Source organism: Tripterygium wilfordii, chromosome 10 (assembly GCF_013401445.1).
Source record: "Tripterygium wilfordii isolate XIE 37 chromosome 10, ASM1340144v1, whole genome shotgun sequence".
NCBI classification, from domain to species: Eukaryota; Viridiplantae; Streptophyta; class Magnoliopsida; order Celastrales; family Celastraceae; genus Tripterygium; species Tripterygium wilfordii.
This window is the reverse complement of record NC_052241.1, coordinates 10,748,104-10,771,106: the sequence shown is the minus strand read 5'-3', so window position 1 is coordinate 10,771,106 and position 23,003 is coordinate 10,748,104. Positions and strand designations below refer to the sequence as shown.

Here is a 23,003-nt window from a genome sequence, read left to right as displayed (position 1 = left end):
AACTTTCAATGAAATGATTAATGCTATGTTATGTTACTCTGGTTTAAGTAATGGTTATTGGGGTGAGGCATTACTCACGGCTTGTCATATATTAAATAGAGTACCATTAAAGAAGAAAGATATCACTCCATATGAATTATGGAAAAAGAAGAAACCAAATCTAAGTTATTTAAGAACTTGGGGTTGTAGAGCAATTGTGAGGTTACCTGATCCAAAAAGGAAGAAGTTGGGTACCAAAGGAATAGAATGTATATTTCTTGGGTATGCTCGACATAGTAAAGCATATAGGTTTCTTGTAATAGAACCATATGATTCCATTGGTATAAATACCATCATTGAATCACGAGATGCAGTGTTCTATGAGAATATATTCTCTTCTTTGATCAAAAAATCTATAAATGAGTCAAAACCCAATAACAACAATAGATTAGCAATAGAAACTAATGAAAATGAATTTGTAGAGCAAGATGAGTCAAATGAACATAGTGATAGCAATGAACATAGGAGGAGTAAAAGGGCTAGGATTGAGAAATCTTTTGGTCCAGATTTTATAGTCTACTTAGTTGAAGGAACTAGGAAATCTCCTCAACATCAAACTGGGATATCACTAACCATGGAATCTGACCCATTAACCTTTGAGGAAGCAATGAAATCTCAAGACTCTGCATTTTGGAAAGAAGCAGTTAATGATGAGATGGACTCCATCATAGGTAATAATACATGGACTCTTGTGGATTTGCCTCCTGGTTTCAAACCAATAGGTTGTAAATGGATTTTCAAGAAGAAAATGAAGGTTGATGGGACTATAGATAAGTTCAAGGCAAGGTTAGTTGCCAAAGGATTCACGCAAAAGGAAGGTATTGATTATTTTGATACCTATGCTTCTGTAGCAAGAATTTCCACAATTAGAGTGCTAATAGCACTTGCCACCATTCATAAGCTGGAAATTCATCAAATGGATGTCAAGACAGCTTTCTTGAATGGTGATATGGAAGAGGAAATTTACATGGAACAACCTGAAGGGTTTGTTGTGCCTGGTCAAGAGCACAAGGTGTGCAAACTTGTTAAGTCCTTATATGGTCTAAAACAAGCTCCTAAACAATGGCATGAAAAATTTGACAAGGTTATATTGTCAAATGGATTTAGGGTGCATGAGTCAGATAAGTGTGTATATAGTAAATTTAATAAAAATAGAGGTGTCATAATATGTTTATATGTCGATGACATGTTAATTTTTGGCACTGACCATAAAGTTATTATAAGCACCAAAAGGTTCTTATGTACATGCTTTAATATGAAGGATATGGGTGTGGCTGATGTGATATTGGGAATAAGGATCAAAAGGTTGAAAGATAACCTAATACTTACCCAATCACATTACATTGAGAAAATTCTCAAGAAATTCAATCACTTTGATTGTAAACCTGTATCTACACCTTATGACTCACAAGTTAAATTATATCCTAATGAAGGGAGAATAGTGGCACAATTAGAATATTCTAGGATTATAGGCAGCTTAATGTATGCCATGACCTGTACTAGGCCAGACATTGCATATGCTGTTGGTAAACTTAGTAGATATACTAGTAAACCAAGTCATATGCATTGGCAGGCGGTCAATAGGGTATTAAAATATCTTAAAGGGACCATAGACTATGGGATTACCTATAGTGGATATCCTTCGGTTCTAGAAGGATTCACCGATGCTAGTTGGATAACTGAGCATGAGGATCATTCTTCTACAAGTGGGTGGATTTTTACCCTAGGTGGAGGAGCAGTATCTTGGGCATCTAAGAAGCAGACATGCATTTCTGACTCAACCATGGCAGCTGAGTTTGTGGCATTAGCTTCTTGTGGAAAAGAGGCAGAATGGTTAAGAAATTTAGTAATAGAGATTCCTCTATGGCCAAAACCTATGCCTCCAATATCCTTAAATTGTGATAGTGAGTCTACACTTTCACGGGCATACAATAAAGTGTATAATGGTAAGTCTAGACACATAGGTCTTAGACATAGTTATGTACGCCATCTTATAATAGATGGAGTAATAACTGTAAATTATGTAAAGTCAAGTGAAAACTTGGCAGATCCTTTAACAAAGGGCCTTGCAAGGGAATTGGTGAAGAAAACATCAATAGGGATGGGACTTAAGCCCATTTAATTCAATCACTCTTGGTCGAAACTCAACTCAAACGCTTGAAACATCAAGTCTTTGAGTTCAATGAGCAAAGTACACCATATGTCGTGTTTGGCAAACACTTACATTTTATATTATCATCCAAGGAAGAAGTGTTTGGTACCTGGCTGTAATAAGGAAGAGGCTGAGTAATTAACTCTTAATAAGCTTACAAACAAGGGTTGTTGGAATGCTATAGCTTCAGGTGCATTCTTGGTTTACCATGTAAGTTTACCTATATGAGTGTAGAAGGTGGTGCCACCTTCTATGAGTTAAGGGCTTCACTCTAGAGCGCTCATGAACCCAGGATATAGACACAAGGCCAATCCACGTGTCGGTTTTTTGAGTACGAGTAAGAAAAGACTAGTGTGTGAAATGTATCCGGTCAATCGCATAAGATTACTAGATCAAGGCATTGTCCTCTAGGCATCTTGGTTGACTTTGATACATGTCACTAAGTGATTGGTTCAAGTCGTAAGACACCTTTCATTTATGCACTAAGTCTGACAAGAGAGAAAAAGAATCATAATTTCTTATTTTGAAAAATGGTGGGGGATTGTTAGAGATTTTTCAAAATTATTTTGATTTTGTTTTGAAAAGACATGACTTTTTAACATACACTTTCATTTTAAAAGACATGTTTTTATTTGGTTTGGAGGTAACTCTTCATATTGTAAAGATATGTCATTTTATGGTGTCCTAAAAGAAGAGTCACCATTGTAAAGACATGATCATTCGTTGTAAGAATATGATCATTCATGTAAGGACATGATCATTCATTGTAAAGACATGTCCTATGTGAAGAGTTACCACAAACTCTATAAATAGAGTTATTCTCCAACCATTTGAGCATCCAATTTTTGATCAACTTTCTCCCATTCTCTCTTCATAAAGTTTTCTATTGTTTTTCTATTGCTGCAGAAATAGAAAGACAAGTATCTTTCTTTCTCTTGATTATTCTCAAAGTACTCTGACCTTCTACTGCCATTGCACCAAGAAGAAGGTGGTCCATAGACCAAGCTTCATTGTATCCTGGAGGCGGATTTGCTGTAACCTAGTGCAACCATTTGGTGGGGGCAAATACTGTCTTAAGGAAAGCGACTACGCGCCTTGAAGCACCAGTTTGTACAAGTTTTGTTGCAATCACCACCAATCCTACCATATCTCTCCAACACCTTCAACTCTGTATTCTTAAAATAACCAACCACAACATATTGATATGATAATGATCTCGTGTTGTTGGTTGATTTGGTATGGATTATACAGGGAGAAACATCCACATAAGTGCTACATTTCACTGGACTTTCACAGCTTACATAAAATAGATCGTAGACTGGGGGGAACTGATACAGCGGATGCGGGCAATCATCATATGCTCCATATGCCTCTGCGTGGAAGGACTTCAGAGAATTGATAGGCCTGGAGGAGCAATCACCATCCTGGACGTCAACATCGACAATCCGGATAGTGTTGTTGTCGTAGTCGATTGCCTTCACCAAGAATCTTTCAGAATGGATGCTCAGTATAGTTTGATTGTTCTCGCAAGAGAGTTCATAGTTGGGGTCACCACAGTCTGGTGAGTTTCCTTTGAGTCAAAATGGGTATGAGATGTTGAGGATATTGCCACATGAAGAAGCTTGTGTACAGTTGTAAGGTATGCTAATGCTATTGTTGAAGCCAAAGGATACATGGAATTGGATTGCAAGAAAGGCAAAGAAGGCAGCAAGGAGAAGCTTATTTTGAGACATGGAAATGTTGTTATTGATGTAATTTTCCCTTGTTTGTGTAAAGCAATCTAATTCAGTTGAGAAATCAGCCTCACCATGGTTATTACTGCTACTCAGTCTTAGTGAGATTGGCTTGACTTGTGGTGGAATTTAGTCTTACCATGCTTATTCTATTCTTAAGTGGGGTTTCTTTGCGTTTATTTGGTATGGGAATGGGACATTCTACTAACTACTAACCATTCAAATGGCCGCCTTTACCGTCTCACCAATTAACTAGCCATGGACTTAGACTTTGAATCCATCTACCAACTAAAAATCCAGGGATCAGCCAATGAATTATAGTTCCTTCAACAACTAATTATATAGAATTACAATCTGTAGGCATCAAATACTTCTCCAATCCTCAAAAGAAAGCCAAATGGCAAACATAGTATACATGAAATATAACATAATATTAATATTTTAGAACATATAAAAGCCTAGTCAAATGGGCTTGATATATTCTACATATATATGTATTAATCAGCTTACAAATTGTTTAAAGGCTCTGATGAATCATCTCTGTCTGGTTTTGATTTTTGTACTTACTAGTTTACTTTGGTATCTAAACTTGACATGGACAAGCTGACAAGAAACAACGAGAGTTGGTTCAATTGACAATCGAATGGTTTACCAAAGTAAGCATATTTTCTACATTTAATTTTCAAAATTACTCCTACTTGAGGTAAGTCACTCCCAGTAACTTTTTTTGTTTTAAAGGTCATAGGCCATACATAGGCTAAATCATGTCCGAGGGGCATGAAGGCCACCATAATCCAAAATGACACGCTCCTTAGTGCCGCAAACGACACCATGTGAAATTGAAACATCAAAACGACAAGCTGTTACTACTTCAAACAACATCTTGTGAAATTTTAAATCTTCTAAAAGGGAACAAATTTTAATTTTCAATACCGAGAAAATAATTTTTAAAAACAAATAGACCCTGCAAAAGAAAAATAACTTGTATTTATATTTCTTATGTATTTTTGGTAACCGAAAATCATACAGGAGAACCTTGCCCTTTAGACAGCTAACATGAATGTAAACTCGGAAGATACATAACTTAAAAAGGGAAGAAAATAGGCAAAACTTGAAACAGAGGCTAGTCGGTTGGCAAGTCATGTGTTAGGCCCAACCCCTCCACCGGACCGCCTGTAACGGCTCTTGCTAAGTCAAAGAGCTAATAATATGATCTTCAACTTTTGATTAGTATTAATTCTGATTCTCATAACCTAATTACAAACTGTTCATTTTGAAGCAGCTTCAAAAGCATCAACAACATCAGCTCCAGCACCAGAACAAGAAGCAACTACACCACCATATATCTCCGCCAGAGGCTCCCAGAACAACTCCTGGGGTTCGACCAACGCTAACCCCTCCGACGTCTTGAGCATCCTTTCTCTATTACTCTCCGATACAATTAAGGTTGATGCAACTAACTTACAGAAGTCTATCTCTGTGTTTGTGTTATGTACTCTGTAGTCGGGTTTGTTTGTTTCAAATTCTTTTCAATGGGTGAGAGCCAATGAATATCACTAATGCATTTGATATATGGATACTGAAAATGCATCTATTGTCATACTGATAAACAAATTACATTATTATAATGGAGTTTCAACGCCTTTTCTTGGCTCAATCAATTATAAATACTTAGTATTACATTTACTCAGTTTGCATCTATAACCAATTTTATAGATTCTGACACTTCAACTGATGTCAAGGATGACCATGTCGGGTTTGTAGTTTCTTCAATATTCTCTGCTGGCACTTGTTCTATATTAAAAGTAGGCTCAGGAGGCAATTCTAAATTTTCTGCATGTCCTTCAAGCATTTGGATTGCTTTTCTCATTGAGGGACGATTGCAATGCCTTATCTGTATGCACCATAATCCTACTACTATCATCTTTTTAATCATATTTTCCTCCTCCTCTGTGGCATCCTCAACTTCCGTAATCTTTCCTTGCACCATTTTATGGTAAACCCACAAAGGAAAGTACATCTGACTTGAGTTATTATCCGTTGTTGCATCGAGCTTCTTTCGTTTCCCTAACATTTCCATTAATAGCATCCCAAAACTATACACGTCGGCTTTGTACGAAACACCTCCAATTCTTTTGTAGATCAGCTCTGGGGCTATGTATCCGATTGTTCCTCTTGCTGCAGTGACAGACACGATGCTATCATCTGTTGAACACAATTTAGCAAGACCAAAATCTGATAGCTTTGGAACAAAATTTTCATCAAGAAGGATGTTGTGAGGTTTAATATCAAAGTGTAGGATCTGCATGTCACAACCTCGATGTAGATATTCAATCCCTCGTGCAATCCCGAGAGAAATTTCGTACATTTTCTTCCAACTTAAGGATATATGCCCCTCTTGAGACAACATGTACTTGTCAAGAGAGCCTTTGGGCATGAAATCATATACAAGAGCACGTTTTGTTCTGTCGGAGCAAAAGCCAACAAGACTCACCACATTGACATGGTGAATTCTCCCAATGGTTGCAACTTCATTAATAAAGTCTTGTCCATTACTTTTTGCTTTGCCCAACACCTTAATTGCTACCAATCTTCCACTTCTAAGTTTTCCTTTGAAGACAGAGCCATAACCTCCTTCCCCCAATTTGTCTTGAAAACGTCCGCTCATCTTTCTAATTTGTGAGTAAGAGTATCTTATTGGCATAAAATTATTTTGACGTTGGAGGAATTCTTCAAGAGTGTCATCCACTGATAAATGCCTCCTGCGGCACTTATAAATCACAAGTGCAAAAAGACATAGAAACCCAACTATTGTTCTCGTTACAAGAAAGGGTCCTGCATCGGAAAACCATGTACGGCAATGAGTGACAAAATATAGCATGACTAAGAAATGTCAGTGCTTCTTATAGGGTGAAAGGGAAAGTAGCATATTAAAATTTCATGAAATTACTTCATTTAGTTTGTGTCTTAAAATCTATTTGTTAAAAAAAATGGTTTCTTAAGTTCTAATTGTACATGCTAAAATAACTTAAAGAATGAGAACTTACCGATCACCTTGTGCTTTATTGTCAGGCGGGCCGAGTGTATGGCTGTCAGCAAGATGAAAAGGAATTAAACACACCCAAAATAAATAAATTAAGCAGATATTCTGGTAAAAAAATTTACTGTAATGGAATTAGTACGATTCTTACCATTCGGAACCCACCAGTTGACAAATTTTTTGAAGTTGCCTGTAAAAGTCATATTTATATTTGTGTAAGTATATACAACTGAGAAGTTGATTATACAATTTGTAATGTCCTCGATCGATCAATCAGCAGAAAATTTACTCACATCGGAACCCACAGTTGCATTCATTGCTTTCACAGCTTTGGATAATGGTGTTGTTCTCTAGACGACAAAAACCGCCATCTCTACAACCAACACATTGAATTTCATGCCAAGAAAGTTGAATACCATAAACAAGCTTCTTATGGATGTCCAAGTAAGAAAAGTGGTAGTTTCCATCTAAAGTTGTGTATGTGACGAAATCAATGGCACACGAGACCTTCAACTCCATAAACGTATGATCATTACCAACCAGAACATAATGATATGGTCTTCTGTTATTGGTTGAATTTGTATGGATTATACAGGGAGAATAAGCATCCACATAAGTGCTAGATTTCACTGGACTTTCACAGCTTACATAAGCTAGAGGGTAGAGTAGGGGATAATCATATAGCTGAGACGAGCAATATTCACCATGTCGTGCATATGCGTAATAGGAATCGAAAGAATTGATAGGTCTGGAGGAGCAATTACCATCCTGAACGCCAACATCAGCAATCCGGATTGTACTTTTGTTGTAGTTGATTGCCTTCACCAAGAATCTTGCAGAATCGTAGCTGAATATAGTTTGATTGTTTTCGCAAGAGAGTTGGTAGTTGGGATCACCACAGTTTGGTGGATCTCCTTTGAGTCGAAATGGGTATGAGATTGAAGATTGAGTATAATATTGACTTGTTGAAATTGAACAATACAGAAAGTATCTTACTTATACAGACCAAAGACAGCTGGTGTACAGCTGGTAAACTAATAGCAAAAAGTATCTTACTTCTACAGACCAAAGACAGCTGGTGTACAGCTGGTAAACTAATAGCAAGTATACACAGTAAATACAGATTATAAGATAATATATCTAATACACCCCCTCAATCTGGACAGGGCGGAGTAATGGACAGATTGGAACGCAGATATTCAAAACGAGATGAAGCAAGTCCCTTGGTAAATATGTCAGCAAGTTGATCCCGAGACGGAAGATATTGGACGAGAATGTCTCGTTGCAAGATCCTCTCACGAACAAAGTGATAATCAACATCAATATGTTTGGTGCGTTCATGAAGGATAGGATTGGTTGTGAGATAAGTGGCACTGATGTTATCACATAAAACCTTGACTGGAGATACAAGGGGAATGCCCAAATCACATAGAAGATGTCGTATCCAGATTGTTTCAGCCACTGCATAGGCCAAGGCTCGATATTCAGACTCAGTCGAGGAGCGAGACACAGTTGGTTGCTTCTTCGCTTTCCAAGAAATCAAATTAGGACCAAAGAAAATAGCATACCCACTGGTAGAGCGTCGACTGTCCTGACAACCAGCCCAATCCGCATCAGTGTAAGCAGTGAGAGAAGGATTTTTGAAGGAACGCAAGAATAAACCATAATGCTGAGTGCCTTTGAGATATCGATAAATCCTTTTGACTGCCTGCAAATGTGCGGTCCGCGGAGCATGCATAAACTGAGAAACAAGATTAACTGAATAAGCAATGTCAGGCCGTGTCATGGTTAAGTATTGAAGAGCTCCAACCATGCTTCTATATTCAGTAGGCTCACAAAGTAACTCACCATCCAATAGAGATAGAGGAATCTTGCTAAACATGGGAGTTTTGACAGCCTTGGCGGAAGCTAAACAAAAACGATCCAGAAGCGTAGCCAAATATTTTTGTTGACAAAGAAAAATACCTTCAGCTTTACGAGTGGCTTGAATACCTAAAAAGAAATGAAGATCACCAAGATCTTTCATGGAGAATTGAGTGGACAGTGTGGTAATGAATTTTTGAATGAGAATGGGATTATTGCCAGTTAAAATAATATCGTCAACATATAAGAGTAGAACCAACACATCAGAAGAGGAACGGAAGATGAACATAGAAGTGTCAGACTTGCTACAAGTAAAGCCATGACGCAAGAGAAAAGTGCTGAACCGATGAAACCAAGCTCGAGGAGCTTGTTTAAGACCATAAAGAGCTTTCCGCAATTTACAAATGTGATTTGGAAATTGGGAATTTTGAAAAACAGGAGGTTGTTTCATGTAAACATCCTCAGAAAGATGACCATGTAAGAAGGCATTTTTGACATCTAATTGACGAATAGTCCAATTTGCCGATAAGGCAATAGAGAGAACAAGTCGAATGGTAGTGGGTTTGACAACAGGACTAAACGTTTCATGAAAATCGATGCCAGGACGTTGATGAAAACCTTGAGCTACCAAGCGAGCTTTGTATCGTTCAATGGAACCATCAGAGTTATATTTAATGCGGAAAATCCACTTACAGCCCACAAGATTTTTAGTAGCATCAAATGGAACAAGAGACCATGTGTCATTAGCTAGTAAGGCATTAAATTCATCAACCATAGCATGATGCCACTTAGGATCTTTAATTGCTTGACTATAACAAGTTGGCTCAACAGTGTTAATTGTAGCAGCAAGGGAGGGAATGAATTTGGGTTTGGAGATACCAGACTTGGAACGAGTTATCATGGAATGAACAGAAGAATGAGAGGAATTGAATGAAGTGACTGGAATATTGAGAGAAGAACCAGAAGATGAAGAAATGGTAGGTGGCAGTGAAGATTGAGGTTCAGAGGATGTGGAAGTAGGAAAATCTGAGGTGATGGGAAGGGGGAAAGGAGGTTCAGAAGATGGAGAAGTGGTATGTGTCAATGAGGAAGGGATTGTCTTGTTCTGGACAGATGAGTTTGTAGAAGATAGAGGTAAGGCTGATGGAGGAGAGAAAGGGATGTGTTGTGGAGGAGGATCCTGGAAGGAAAAGGTATAGGTTGAGGTGAGACATGGTGGTTCAGATGTGATATTGGAGGAAGGAGAAGAGACCAAGGTAGAATAGGGAAAATCATTTTCATAAAAAATGACATGTCTACTGATATGGACTTTACGAGTGAGAGGATCCCAACATCGATAACCCTTATAGTTGGTTGCATATCCCAAGAAAATACATGGTATTGATCTTGGGGATAGTTTGTGGGAAGTAGTAGCACTTAGATTGGGAAAACATGCACAACCAAAGGGTTTGAGGAAGGCATAATTTGGTTGGGTGTTAAAGAGCTTGTGAAATGGGGATAGATTTTGTAGGAGGGGGGTAGGAAGCCGATTTATGAGATAGATGGAAGTAGAGACAGCATCTGCCCAAAATTGATGAGGAAGGTTTGAATCAATAAGCAATGTTCGAGCCATTTCAATGACATGGCGATGTTTCCGTTCAGCCAACCCATTTTGTTGAGGGGTGTGGGGACAAGATTTTCTAAAAAGAATGCCAGAGGAGGTAAAATGATTATGGAACATATGATTGTCAAATTCTTTGCCTCCATCACTTTGAAAAATTTTAATTTTTCGACTGAACAGATTCTCAACTAGCAGCTGAAAAGCACGAAAGCATTGAAAAACTTCAGACTTGAATTTCATAAAATAAAGCCAAGAGTAACGAGAGAAATCATCCACAAAAATTACATAGTATCGATATCCCAAAAATGAGGCAACAGGGGACTGCCAAACATCTGAATGAACAAGCTCTAGAGGGGCAACAGTACAATGTTCAACTGAATGAAAAGGGAGACGTTTAGATTTCCCTAAACAACATGAAGTACATTGGGTCAAAAATTTGGGAATGCCTAAATAAGAGCATGATTGCCGGATAATGTCAAGAACAGCAGAGTTGGGATGGCCGAGTCGACGATGCCATGAAGTACCAAGAGTAGTAGTGGCAGCTAGAGCAGAAGCATAAGGTTGAACAAAATGAGAGCTGATTGGGTAAAGGTCTCTGTCACTGGTGCACTTGAGGAGAGGAATCCCCGTGATCTTGTCCTTGACACAAAAAAGAGAACCATCAAAATAGACAACACAATTATTGTCTTGACAGAGGCGTTTTATGGAGAGAAGATTATAAGAAAGATGAGGAACATGATAAACATTAGTGAGACGTAATGGTTTGACAGGTGTGTGAAGTGTGGTTGTGCCAATTTTATGTATGTCAAGCAATTGTCCATTACCAACTAAAACCTTTTGTGAGCCATGGTAAGGGAAGGAATTTGTGAAAATACCTTCATTGGGGGTCATATGAGTGGAAGCGCCAGAATCAGGATACCAAACAGACTCAGACGGATCACCAAATGACATAGCAGCAAAAGAACGAGGGAGGTCCGCAGATGTATAGGCAGAGTTATAACGATGATGACACTGAATTGCTTTATGACCAGGAATCTCACAAATTTGACACACATCAACACGAGGAGAAGATCCCAAAATACCAGTTGGAGAAGGTGAGTTACCTGAAGGTCTCTGAAAATGAGCAGGGGGAACATAACCTGAGTATCCATGGCCAGAGTTAAAATTGTTGTGATTTCGGCCACCAGGAGAGTATGTACGACCAGAATAAGAGGTGCCATAACTGCGGCCACGACGGCCACGACCACCACGCCTATAATTTCCACGACCACGGTAGGACTGTGGTGGATCCGAGGAGGTGGTGTTGGCAGCAAGAGCTTTGTGGTCTGGAGTAGTTGATGAGGTGATGTCCTCCATGCGTACACGACGATCTTCATAAGCAATCAATCGACGACGAAAGTCTTCATACAAGAGATCACTGTCAAGATTAGAGATCATAGTGACAAAATCTTTGTAGGCAAGATCCAGCCCAGCTAAACCCTGAGCAATAATATCTGTGTCAGTGACAGAAATGTCGAGGTCACGTAGTTGATCAGCAAGGATTTTGAGTTCCCTGCAGTAGACATCGGCTGTTTTGATGTCTTTGCGAAAAGTGTGAAATTTTTGGCGAAGCTCCAATTTACGAGCCATAGATATGTCACGATAGCGGCGGTGAAGAATGACCCATAAGTCTCGTGCGGTGGAAAGCATATGAACATCGGCAAGAACAGATCGAGAGAGTGTAGCATGGATCCAATTGCGAACAGTCTGATCCATTCGTTGCCATACAGAATAAGAGGGGTTTGGCAAAACCTGGTTGTTAAAGGAAGTTAAAGTTGCTGAGGGACAAGGAATGGTCCCTTCAATGAAACCCAGAAGATCGTGTTGAATAAGTAGTCCACGAATTTGAGTTCGCCATAGTGAGTAGTCATCTGATGTTTCTAATTTGGTGGAGACAATGTGAGTGACATTAGGAGAAGAAGTAGAAGAGGGAATATAGGATGAAGTAGTGTCAAATGGAGGTACGGAAGTAGTGGTGGGAAATAGAGAAGGAAAACCAGGAGATGGGGCTGAGAGAGGTGAAGATAAGTACCCAAGAGGAGATCGAGTAAGCGACGGCAAGGAGAAGGATGAAGAAAAAGGTGGAGGGAGAGTAGTAGAGAAAGGTGGAGGGGGAGTAGATCGAGTCAAATTGGGACTTCCAATGTCTGTAGTAGTTAGAGAAGGTGATCCCGTTGAAGAAGACGAGATCTGAGAGGCGGCGGAAGCCATAGTTATAGGAACCCTAATGAACCTCTGATACCATGAAGATTGAGTATAATATTGACTTGTTGAAATTGAACAATACAAAAAGTATCTTACTTCTACAGACCAAAGACAGCTGGTGTACAGCTGGTAAACTAATAGCAAGTATACACAGTAAATACAGATTATAAGATAATATATCTAATAGAGATGTTGAGGATATTGCCACATGAAGAAGATTGTGTACACTTGTAAGGTATGCGTTTAACATCATAGTATTCATACTCATAGTAGTAGGAGCTAGAGGAAACATGGAAGTGGATAGCAAGAAAGGCAAAGGCGGCAGCAAGGAGAAGCTTATTTTGAGACATTGAAATGTTTGTTATTCATGTAAATTTTCTCTTGTATGTGTAGAGCCATAAAAATCAATTTAGAACTCAACCTCACCGTGCTCATTACTTACTTCTTAGTGAGATTGACTTGACTCGACTTGTCGTCGACTTATATGCTTCTTAGTGAGATTGACTTGACTTGTCCTCCACTTACTTGGTATGGGAATGGGACACTCTCTAATTAACGAGAAAATATTCAGTGGGAAGTGCACACCACATCATGTTGACGTGGTCGGTATGCTCCAATGACTAATCGACATCTGGCGTCTCTAGTCTTAGTCGACACATATATCAATCTTTATTAATTTCTCAATATTAGATATTATTCAATGGCACTAAATCACACATATATCAATCTTTTGATTTTATAATTAACCAAAAATTAATCATTTATTAATTATTATACAGGTTTTAGTAATAAATTTATTACCTAAAAATGGGAAAGTAAATTCGAAATTACTTTTATTACTCCTTTTTTGGATTGAAAGTTGTGTGACAGCTGGATTTTTTAAAAAAAAAGTTATGATCCACGTGACCACCAAAAACCTCTTCAGAGGTCAGAAATAGGCTAATAGCCACAAGTACGAGCCTATCACGTGTTAGGAGAAATAGTTGCATGCATTTAATGTAAAAAGGGAGTGTGACAGTAAATAAGAAATGACAGACATGGATTGATATGACATGGGGTATAAGAAGTAATATGAGACTTTTAATTATATCAACAATTCCAACATCTTTTTTGAAAGAAAGGGAAAAAGAACTGCTAACTAGTCCTAGATGGGGGTGTAAGAAGTAATATGAGGAGTTTAAATAACACTGTTAGCTAGTACTAGATGGGGGTGTAAGAAGTAATATGAGGAGTTAAAATAGCAACGCTGTCTCAACAAATCCCCTCTCCCTCAGCTTCTTGGTTACCACACCATCGACGTCACCTACACAACTCCGCCTCTAACAGCGACCACCATCAACACTCCTAAACTTCCGTCGCCGCCACCATGTTCGATCTCCACTCTCCCAGCCGTGAGACTACAGAGTCAAATCCCTCTTTGATTCTTTTGCCTTGTTCACCTATTGATTCAAATACCCATAATGTAAAACCCATTTAAATAATCATGAAAATTGAAGAATGAAATGCAAAAAAGAAAAGGATTTAGGAAGTGCAAGAACAGAGGGATCTGATTTGTGATTTCAACCCGCGTAGTCCAGAGCTGAGGGATCTGATGTGTGTATGTGCTTTTTTTTTCACTTCCTAAATTTATAAATTTTGCAGGTGATATGGATCTGACATGGTTTTTGACTTTTTACCTCTACTTCACTAGTGTGGAAGAAGTGTTTTTGTTCCTAAGTTTTTTGAAATCGTTGTTGCGCATGAATGTGGATGTTTGACAGTGCGTTCGTACTGCGTTCAGTTGCACCGCACCATAATTTTTTGTGACACGTCAAACAGTTTTTGCGTTCCAACTCACCTCATAGCATCACAGCCTTTTACCTCACAGTACCTCACCACACCTCACAGCACTTCCAAACGCTTACAATATATGTTGAATTGTCCTACGTAATCAAATTATGTCAATTATTTTATTTTAGATTAATGTACAATGCAAACATTAAGTGATTTTATATTAATATTATTAGTAATCTAGTATAACCGTAATTTAGATACGTCAAATGCACCTCACAGCATCGTACCACAATTTTAAAAATGTTGCGCCAAACATCTTTTTTCATTTCAACTCACCTCACAGCACCACAGTTTTATAACTCACAGCATCGCACAGCAGTTGACATTACAGTTTTATAACTCACAGCATCGTACAATACCTCACAGCAGTTGACAGCACTCTCAAACGGGCCCATTTTGTCTCTCTGCATTTTTCAATGAAAACAAAATTGGGAAATAAAATAAAATATCAAAAAAAAAAACCCAAACTGAATTTTTGTGGGCATCAACTGGACACGTGTCACTTATTTAATGGGATATACGCATCACATCAACAATTCAAATCTGATCTTTTAGAACAATCTACTTTTAAATAGCCAACTTTACCGTCTCACCAATTGACGTACCGTGGACTGAGACTTTGAATAATTGAATCCGTCTACCCACTAAGGACATTTGCAATGGTTTAGGAGAAAATATTTTCAACAAAATTAATCTTTGGTCCCACCTTTATTACATAAAAAATAAGTCAAACACTTATTTTAATACAGTCACATCAGTAAAATACAAATTTTTATACATTTTCTCTTCCCATACACTTTCTCTTTCCACCCAACCCAACAACATTACATTCCTCTATATTATCCACAACAAAACTACACCAAAACATCAAATACCAATACAACCATATCAGCAAAACATTCTCCCAATACAGCCACATAAGCAAAACACTTTTTACAATACAACCACATCAGTAAAAGACAACATCTTTATTGACTCAATAATTGTCTACCATTGTAAGTGACTTAAAAATCCAGGGATCGGCCAACGAATTTAGTCTCTCTGCTTTTTGTTTATTGTAGTCGAGTGCTATTTGGGCCGGTGGAGTAAATGGGCCTGAATACATGTTTCGTTTAGCGATTGGGCCAATCGATTTGTCCAATGTGCTGCACTCATAAATTTCTTGGACGACATTTTCAAATTTCAAATATTTTTATGAACCGTCAATAGTAATGAACAATGTCAATATCATTTCTTTTTTTTTTTAATTGAAAACTTCTCCATACAAAGCATTGTCATTTGGACATTAAATTTGAGCCTAAACTCAAGAATATTAATGCTTTTGTAATCGAAGTCAAAACCTTTCAAGTTCATATGATTTGTTCCCAGTGAAATGTTCATCACTTGGCTACCAAGTGGTTAGTATCAAGATCTTCCTCATAGATTTAGACCTAGCCCTCTTTAACTGTGTTAGAGTTCAAAATTTAGTGTCTTTTTAATCATCAATCATATGCGTTTCTTGGATCAGTATAAGTGACAGCAATAGCGCAGTTATAGTTCTCTCTAAAAAATTTCATTTCATAATTATGAACATATATCTTACATTAATTGCAAAAATTACATATCAAAGCCTAGTCATATGGGTTTGATAGATATAGTCTACATATGTACTTATTGGCTTAGACATTGTTCAATGACTCTAATGAATCATCTTTGTCCGGCTTTGATTTGCAAGTGTGAAGCATAAAGTTGCATGCTGCCACAGCTTCCCCAACTGTTAGATATATCCATTCCTTCCCCAATTTCTCTATCAAGCTTGATTTGTTGAACTTCTTCATTAATTCACTTCCAGGGTTTGCCAATACAAGCTGTTAAGAAACAAAAACAAAAAAGTTTCATAATCAATTTTTTCTTTACACTTTCTAGGAAAGTAAATCGAAAACGATAAGATCCTAGTTATCTCAACTGTTGAGTTGGACACATAAGATCCAAATGAATTCGTGGGCTCCACATGTTCCACATGATGCACATGAAATCTTATGTATGTAACTCAACAGCTGAGATAACTGAGATACTAGCTAGCTGCTCTGAGAACCCTATCATAACCGAAAGGAAACACTCGTATTGTAGCTTTTTTTAAATGGTACCTTGAGGTCTCTTCTGTCAAGAATTTTCTTGGTTTCTTCAAGCATGCCGATTCCACTCGTATCAATGTTTCCAACAGCTATCAATCAGAGTTAAAATCGCAATTGATTAGTGTGAGTTCAAGTAATATATGTTATGAAGAGAATGTTCATGTGTAAAAGACTCACCTCCCATGTCCAATATAACATACTGTAAGCTGGTTTCCCCTGAAGATTTAAGTTTGTCTTCCTCCTCATCAATCCATCTCATGATTCTAAGAAAATCAAAGAAGTAATTATAGTGATTAACATATATAAATCACTGTGGAATCAGCAAAAACATATGTTAGTATTTGCGTGGCCGGGTTAATCTTGACAAACCTTTCTCTCAAGTAGCTAGAGTTGGCAAAGTAAATTGGAGCATCAATTTCAAGTATGAGGATCCCAGGAGCACGTCTTGCATTTGGGTATTGCTCAACATTTCTAAAGATCATTGAATTGGGAATATTACCAAGAACAATAGTCCTTGGTCTAGCCACAAACAATAGCACCCTCAGCACTGAAATCGCAACCTGCACGCATTCTCAATCTTAAATTCTAAACCCTAAATTTTGAAACGTGTAAATAAAATCGTTGGTGGAGATATATATACATACCGCTATGACTAAGCCGATTTCGACACTGCGAAACACGACACCAACGAATGCGCTAATGCACACCAAGAAATCAAATTTGTCGACTTTCCAGAGATGAATTGTTGCTTCATAGTCTATGATGCCAAGCATGGCAGAGATTATGATTGAGGAGAGCACCACTAAGGGAGTGTAGTGAAACAATGGAGTCAAGAACAACAATGTGATCATCACTGCCAACGCCATCACTATGTTTGACACTGCTGTCTTGCATCCTGCATTGTAGTTCACTGCTGATCTTGAGAATGGCCCTGCAACATACATAATTTTTTCAATTCATTAGAAAATTAACGATAGAAACCCGAGATTTGGTAGCATTAGTGATATAGTCGAAAACTCACGATTATGGCTAAACCAACGTTTAGCTAAGAACATCAATACTGGAATCTACTAGATAGACAGAGAGAAAACGCCCTCAAAATTTTGATTAATTTGTTAAAAGTAACAAGAAAATGAATCGCAGGCAACTCAACCCTATATGAAAGGAAAATACAACACGAAATTATGAGAAATGTCCAAAAACACTAAAATGTTCATTTAACACCCTAGACAATTGAATTTGATCAAAATAAGGTGACGACAGTAACATAGTATTAATCTTGACAACCACGTCGAATCGAGGCTCTTAACCAAGTTCGCACAATTTCAAACTCATAACTTTTCGAACATACTAGTCGATTTGCTTATAATTAACTCGAAACTAGTTCTAAAAAAATTGACAAGTTATAATTTATTTACCTGTTGTGAGGTAACAAGAAGTACAAGAGCCGACAATGTTCATTGTGCCAATAGCAATCATCTCTTTGTTCCCATCTATGTGGTAATTCTTGAACATTGCAAAGCTTCTTCCCACTGCTATTCCTTCCTGATTTCAACAAATTAATTTATCAATTAGTAATTATTATGATAAAAATACTATGATGATTCCGAAATAAATATTCTTTTTAGAGAGAACAAAAACGGATCTCAATTGTCCCAGCTATTTCAAATATTGAGATGAATGCATATGATCCATGAAAAATCGTGAGTCCGATATGATCTATATAAAATCGTGTGCGTCCATCATAATATTTAAGATAGCTCGGATACAAAAATACTAGGATCCATAAAACTGCGGAAGAGAGAATAGTGCTCACAGCAAGAGCGATGATGCCCGTGACGATTCCTGTTTTGAGAGCCGTTGACATATAGGGCCCAGTGAAAACCAGATCTGCGATGGACGGTGGATTTAGCCCCTTCTTTAAGTCTCCTATCTGCATAAATTACATTCACATGCAGGATATCACAATTTTATCCGGAGAAAGGACAGTAGAGGCCCAATCAGAACTGGCCCAAGACTGGCCACCCGATCCCGATTAGTCGATTACATAACAGTGGGGAATTATTAGTTCGGCCCCACCACACAAAGTTCGATGGACCTGGGCCTGATAAATAGGAGTTAGTGGTGGTCCTAAATACGTCACTCATTATTATATATACAGAAATTCTCAAGTGCAAACGTCCACAACTTAATAATTTGCGCACTTCACTTTTTAGGTGTTTTTAAAAAGGAAATTATAAGTGGAATCCACTGTTTTGGATCCCACATATTTCAAATTAATGATGAGATTGAGGTGCATAAATTAATATAACTTGTGGGTATCCACATAAGATAATTTATATATATTAATTGAATATATTTGTGTGTGATTTAGGACTGTTCTAAGAAAGGATAGAGCAACTCTTAGGCCCTTAATTTCGTATTTAATGGTTCAGAAATAATGATGTGGTGTAGACAAAATCTAACAAAGTGATGTGAACACTTCTCAAACTGTTGGATTCGAATTCTAGACTATGAGAAATTGTAGAGTCCCGAAACTAGAAAGGATGGTGTATAACATAAAGAGAGAGAAATGGTGACTCACCACTTGAACGCCATGTTTTTCAGCGTGGGTGAGATATACAACGAGGGTACCAAGGATGACAGACGTTAATGGTGCCATTGCCGATATCCAGAAGAACTTTGGTCGTTTCTTGCTCTGTACTCGTCATGTCGTCAACGACAGACAGATCATCAGCCATTAATTATATGCATAACATATTAATAATATATATATATATAGCAAATCAATTAAAGATTTACTTACAAAGTATCTAGTGACGAGAAGGAAGAAAAGGAAGCAGCAACCCAAGACACCACTTTCCCATCTCCACTGCAAGTATCATGGATTGATATGATTTTCAGACAAGACATTACCACAGCTAGCTAGACAATAAAAACAAAACCCTAATAATATTTTACATATCATATAAATATTTCTTATATATATATATATACATGTGGTTGTATGTATCTATAAACAAACCTCATGAGTTTGGCTAAAGACAGAGCGCATGACAGAGACGACATCGGTGGCATGAGTGAAGTGATCAAGTCCAAGAATCCCTTTTAGCTGTTGCAGACATACCACTGTTGCTGCTCCTGCCATGAGCCCTACTATCGTTGCATGTGATAGAAAATCCACGATAAACCCTAGCCTGCAAATATTCGTTCAACAGTATTATTAGTTATTATTAGAATTTAAAAAATGAAAATGATAAATATTCCAACAATTGGTATCCCAATTATCACAACTGTTGAGTCGAACATACAAAATTTAAGTGAATTCATGAGATTCACATGTCTCACATGATGCACATGAAATTCTATGCGTACAAATCAACTGTTGATGTTGAGATAACTGGAATATTGACTATTGAGATTCCTATTACTGATTTAAAAAAAAAAAAACTCATTCATATATTGGTCTTTATCTTGTGTCAGACAACTTTGATCGATGAAAACAAAATACCAAACTTATTTTACGGATCTTGTTCTGTTAGTAATCAAAGAAAAAGTTCGTTAATTGATCTAATTAATCATTTACTCAATAAAAGACAACAACTCGATCCATCATAGACAATTTTGTCTTAACCACTCCTGTCAAATTCTCAATTTGTTAAATTTACTATTTTTAACCAATAATTGACGTGTTTGATGTACCGACTACCAACCTTAACAATCCTAAGGAAGCTTGAAAAACTCCGGCGAAAAACGTCGCCGTAAAAGCCAGATGAAGATAGAGCGTAGGGTTGTCCTTAGCACTAACTTCATCTCCCAACATGGAAGCCGTGAGCAGCGACGCCACGGCCACCGTACCAACCGCCAAGTCCCTGGAACTCCCCATCATTGCATAGATTAATGGAGGAACAAAACTCGAATCTGCATGTCCAAATACGTAGCATATATGTCATTACGACTATTCTTCATTTCTTAACCAGTTTACTAAGAATAATATTAAAAAAAAATGTAACTCTACCACTCAGTCACTTCTTAGCGACTTACAGAGGCCGAGAATTGGAGGCAAGTTAGCGAGTTTGGCGTAGCTGATGCCCTGAGGGATGGCCAAGCTGGCAATGGTGATGCCGGAGATGAGGTCAGCTTTGAAGAACTGAAAAGTGTAACGTGGACCCCATTCAAAGATAGGCAAGAAGTACTGAACTCCCAATATGAATCTCTTTAAAGGAGGTTGGTTCTTGAACTGCCTAAGAGGGTCGTCCGGGAAGAATGTCTCCTTTAGAGAGTACTTTAGCGACTTAAAGAAAGGCTGTCGCGGCGGAACCTCCACTTGGTGGTGTTGGAGGTGGTGGTGGGTGTGGACGGCCTCCTCATTCCCATATTCATAATCTACGTTGCCCATTTTGGATTTGAGTTATTTTGACGGTGGTGGTGGCGTTGAACGGTGGAGGAGATAAGAGATGCTGCAGCGGGACCAAACGGTTGGTATCGTTTATATAGGGAGAGGATATAGTGCGGACAATCTTTACAGGTTAAGTGCGTTGTGGGACCCATTAATTTGTCGATTGAATATGGTGTTGACACGTCTTTATCTCTTTCAAATTTGATGCCTTCATTACACGTCTCCTGCTTCCTTCGTCTCTTACCGGAGAGGAGGCAAAATCATGGAAGCTCACGTATATACTATGCATTTGGGCGTTTAACGATTCTCCTAGTTGGTATCTTAATGATCCAATAGTTAAGTTACATATAATTCAAGGAAATTCGTTAACTCCATACTCACATGATGTTGTACATGAAGTCATGTACATTCAACTCAACAGGTAGGATAACTGAGATACCAACTATTGTGATCCCTATCATTACCGATAAAAAAAGTTCAAGGGCGTCTATGCTAAGGTGGCGTGTGATAAGAATCTCCTAACAACCAAGGCCCAACCGGACTCCCACCTAGTGGGCCGGCTGTAACCAAGGCCCAGTCAGGCCCGGGCCCGTGGCCCTACCCTCATGAAAACCTTGGCTACTAGGGGAAAGCCCCCTTTCCCCCTTATAAACAGATCTTCACTCCCACATCTGAGCGATGTGGGACAAATGCCTAACATTCTCTCGCTCTTACGAGGCCAACGTCCACGTTGGCCTACTCTGTGGCACCAGGCCCGAGCCCGGACACACAGGTCGCCCCTTCCGTAAACGCAGCCTCGGCCTGACCCACCAGGGACGAAGGCGCTGGACACAAGTCCACAAACGCCTAGCTGGGTGGATTCGATACCAATTGATAAGGATCTCCTAACAACCAAGGCCCAACCGGACTCCCACCTAGTGGGCCGGCTGTAACCAAGTTCCAGTCAGGCCCGGGCCCGTGGCCCTACCCTCATTAAAACCTTGGCTACTAGGGGAAAGCCCCCTTTCCCCTTATAAAAAGATCTTCACTCCCACATCTGAGCGATGTGGGACAAATACTTAACAGCGTGGACTTGTAACGTGGAGGAATATGATTGGGAAGAATGTCATAGGACGTGGTGATTAAGGTCTACTTTTTGGGTTCTGACCATATCTCTAAAATGGAAAGAATGACATTAATGGGCAAAAAGTGGGATCAGCAATTGATAAATAGGGAAGTGTTTGTGTTTATTTTTGGGAAGTTTTGCTTGAATTTGGACCTGACAGTGCCAAACTAATGAATGAGTTGATTATTGAGAGGAGTTATCAGTCAACATCCCCGGCAAGTATATTAAAGCCGGCATATAAGTAATTGTGTACATTGAGCTAAGATATTATGTTTCTAGATTGAAGTTGATCTTTAACACTATGATATATATGCGTATGCTCATTCTTTCAACAGAAGAAAATATATAAGAAGAAAATGATGTGTTCTATCTAGCACAAGAAAAAGTCACCTCATATATGATATGCTTATGCTCATTCTACGTAAATCATAGATTTTGTTCAACACATATCGGGTACGATGTTGAGATATGATCTATAGAAGGCCAACCTTTTTTTTTTTTTTTGATAAATCAGATATATTAAAAAAGAAGGCTTTATGCAAGCCTAAGCAAGAAAAGGCCAAGGAATCCCCAAGGCAAACAACAGTAGTGAACGTCACTAATACAGACATAGATCTTCCACTACGACTCATACTCTAAATAGGCAACATGCCGGCCGACCCGTGCAAGCCCCCTTCAAAACTTAGCCCAAAGGAACGATGTTATGCAAACCATGCTGTCATCATTTCGCTTCTGTCGACACCACTCTTGGCCAAAAAGTCCGCAACCCCATTAGCCTCTCTCCACGTGTGAATGAATTCGACATTAGCAAGAGTCTCAACAATATTAATTATGACATTGAAGTCTTGATCCAGCTTCCATGGAGAGGGAGAACATTTTCG

General features: G+C 38.4%; 3 protein-coding genes across 3 annotated transcripts; all 3 read right to left on the bottom strand.

The window, feature by feature from the left end:
• Positions 1–5,358: 5,358 nt before the first annotated feature.
• Positions 5,359–6,643, bottom strand: LOC120007026 (rust resistance kinase Lr10-like). Its single transcript, XM_038857178.1, has one exon. The coding sequence runs from the start codon at positions 6,626–6,628 to the stop codon at positions 5,612–5,614; it is 1,017 nt and encodes a 338-aa protein (XP_038713106.1). The 5' UTR covers positions 6,629–6,643; the 3' UTR covers positions 5,359–5,611.
• Positions 6,644–6,913: 270 nt separating this feature from the next.
• On the bottom strand, positions 6,914–13,021 carry LOC120007027 (LEAF RUST 10 DISEASE-RESISTANCE LOCUS RECEPTOR-LIKE PROTEIN KINASE-like 1.2). The gene is made up of 2 exons (XM_038857179.1): positions 12,861–13,021; positions 6,914–7,901 (listed from the first exon to the last, which is right to left on the bottom strand). The coding sequence occupies exons 1-2, from the start codon at positions 13,019–13,021 to the stop codon at positions 7,250–7,252; spliced, it is 813 nt and encodes a 270-aa protein (XP_038713107.1). The 3' UTR covers positions 6,914–7,249.
• A 3,026-nt stretch (positions 13,022–16,047) lies between these two features.
• LOC120007188 (sulfate transporter 3.1-like) lies at positions 16,048–21,066 on the bottom strand. The gene is made up of 12 exons (XM_038857383.1): positions 20,663–21,066; positions 20,332–20,539; positions 19,644–19,815; positions 19,425–19,490; positions 19,203–19,316; positions 18,435–18,551; positions 18,037–18,163; positions 17,263–17,549; positions 16,988–17,178; positions 16,796–16,881; positions 16,631–16,707; positions 16,048–16,351 (listed from the first exon to the last, which is right to left on the bottom strand). Exons 1-12 carry the CDS (start codon positions 21,015–21,017, stop codon positions 16,163–16,165), a joined length of 1,989 nt encoding a protein of 662 aa, XP_038713311.1. The 5' UTR covers positions 21,018–21,066; the 3' UTR covers positions 16,048–16,162.
• Positions 21,067–23,003: the final 1,937 nt, after the last annotated feature.

Coding starts and splice junctions, on each gene's coding strand:
- LOC120007026 (XM_038857178.1), bottom strand. CDS start 6,628: ATGCCAATAAGATACTCTTACTCACAAATTAGAAAGATGAGCGGACGT.
- LOC120007027 (XM_038857179.1), bottom strand. CDS start 13,021: ATGTCTCAAAATAAGCTTCTCCTTGCTGCCGCCTTTGCCTTTCTTGCT. Junction 7,902..12,860: donor TGTGGCAATATCCTCAACAT/CTCTATTAGATA, acceptor TCAATCTTCAAT/CTCATACCCATTTCGACTCA.
- LOC120007188 (XM_038857383.1), bottom strand. CDS start 21,017: ATGGGCAACGTAGATTATGAATATGGGAATGAGGAGGCCGTCCACACC. Junction 16,708..16,795: donor TGTTATATTGGACATGGGAG/GTGAGTCTTTTA, acceptor TCTGATTGATAG/CTGTTGGAAACATTGATACG. Junction 16,352..16,630: donor TTGACAGAAGAGACCTCAAG/GTACCATTTAAA, acceptor GTTTCTTAACAG/CTTGTATTGGCAAACCCTGG.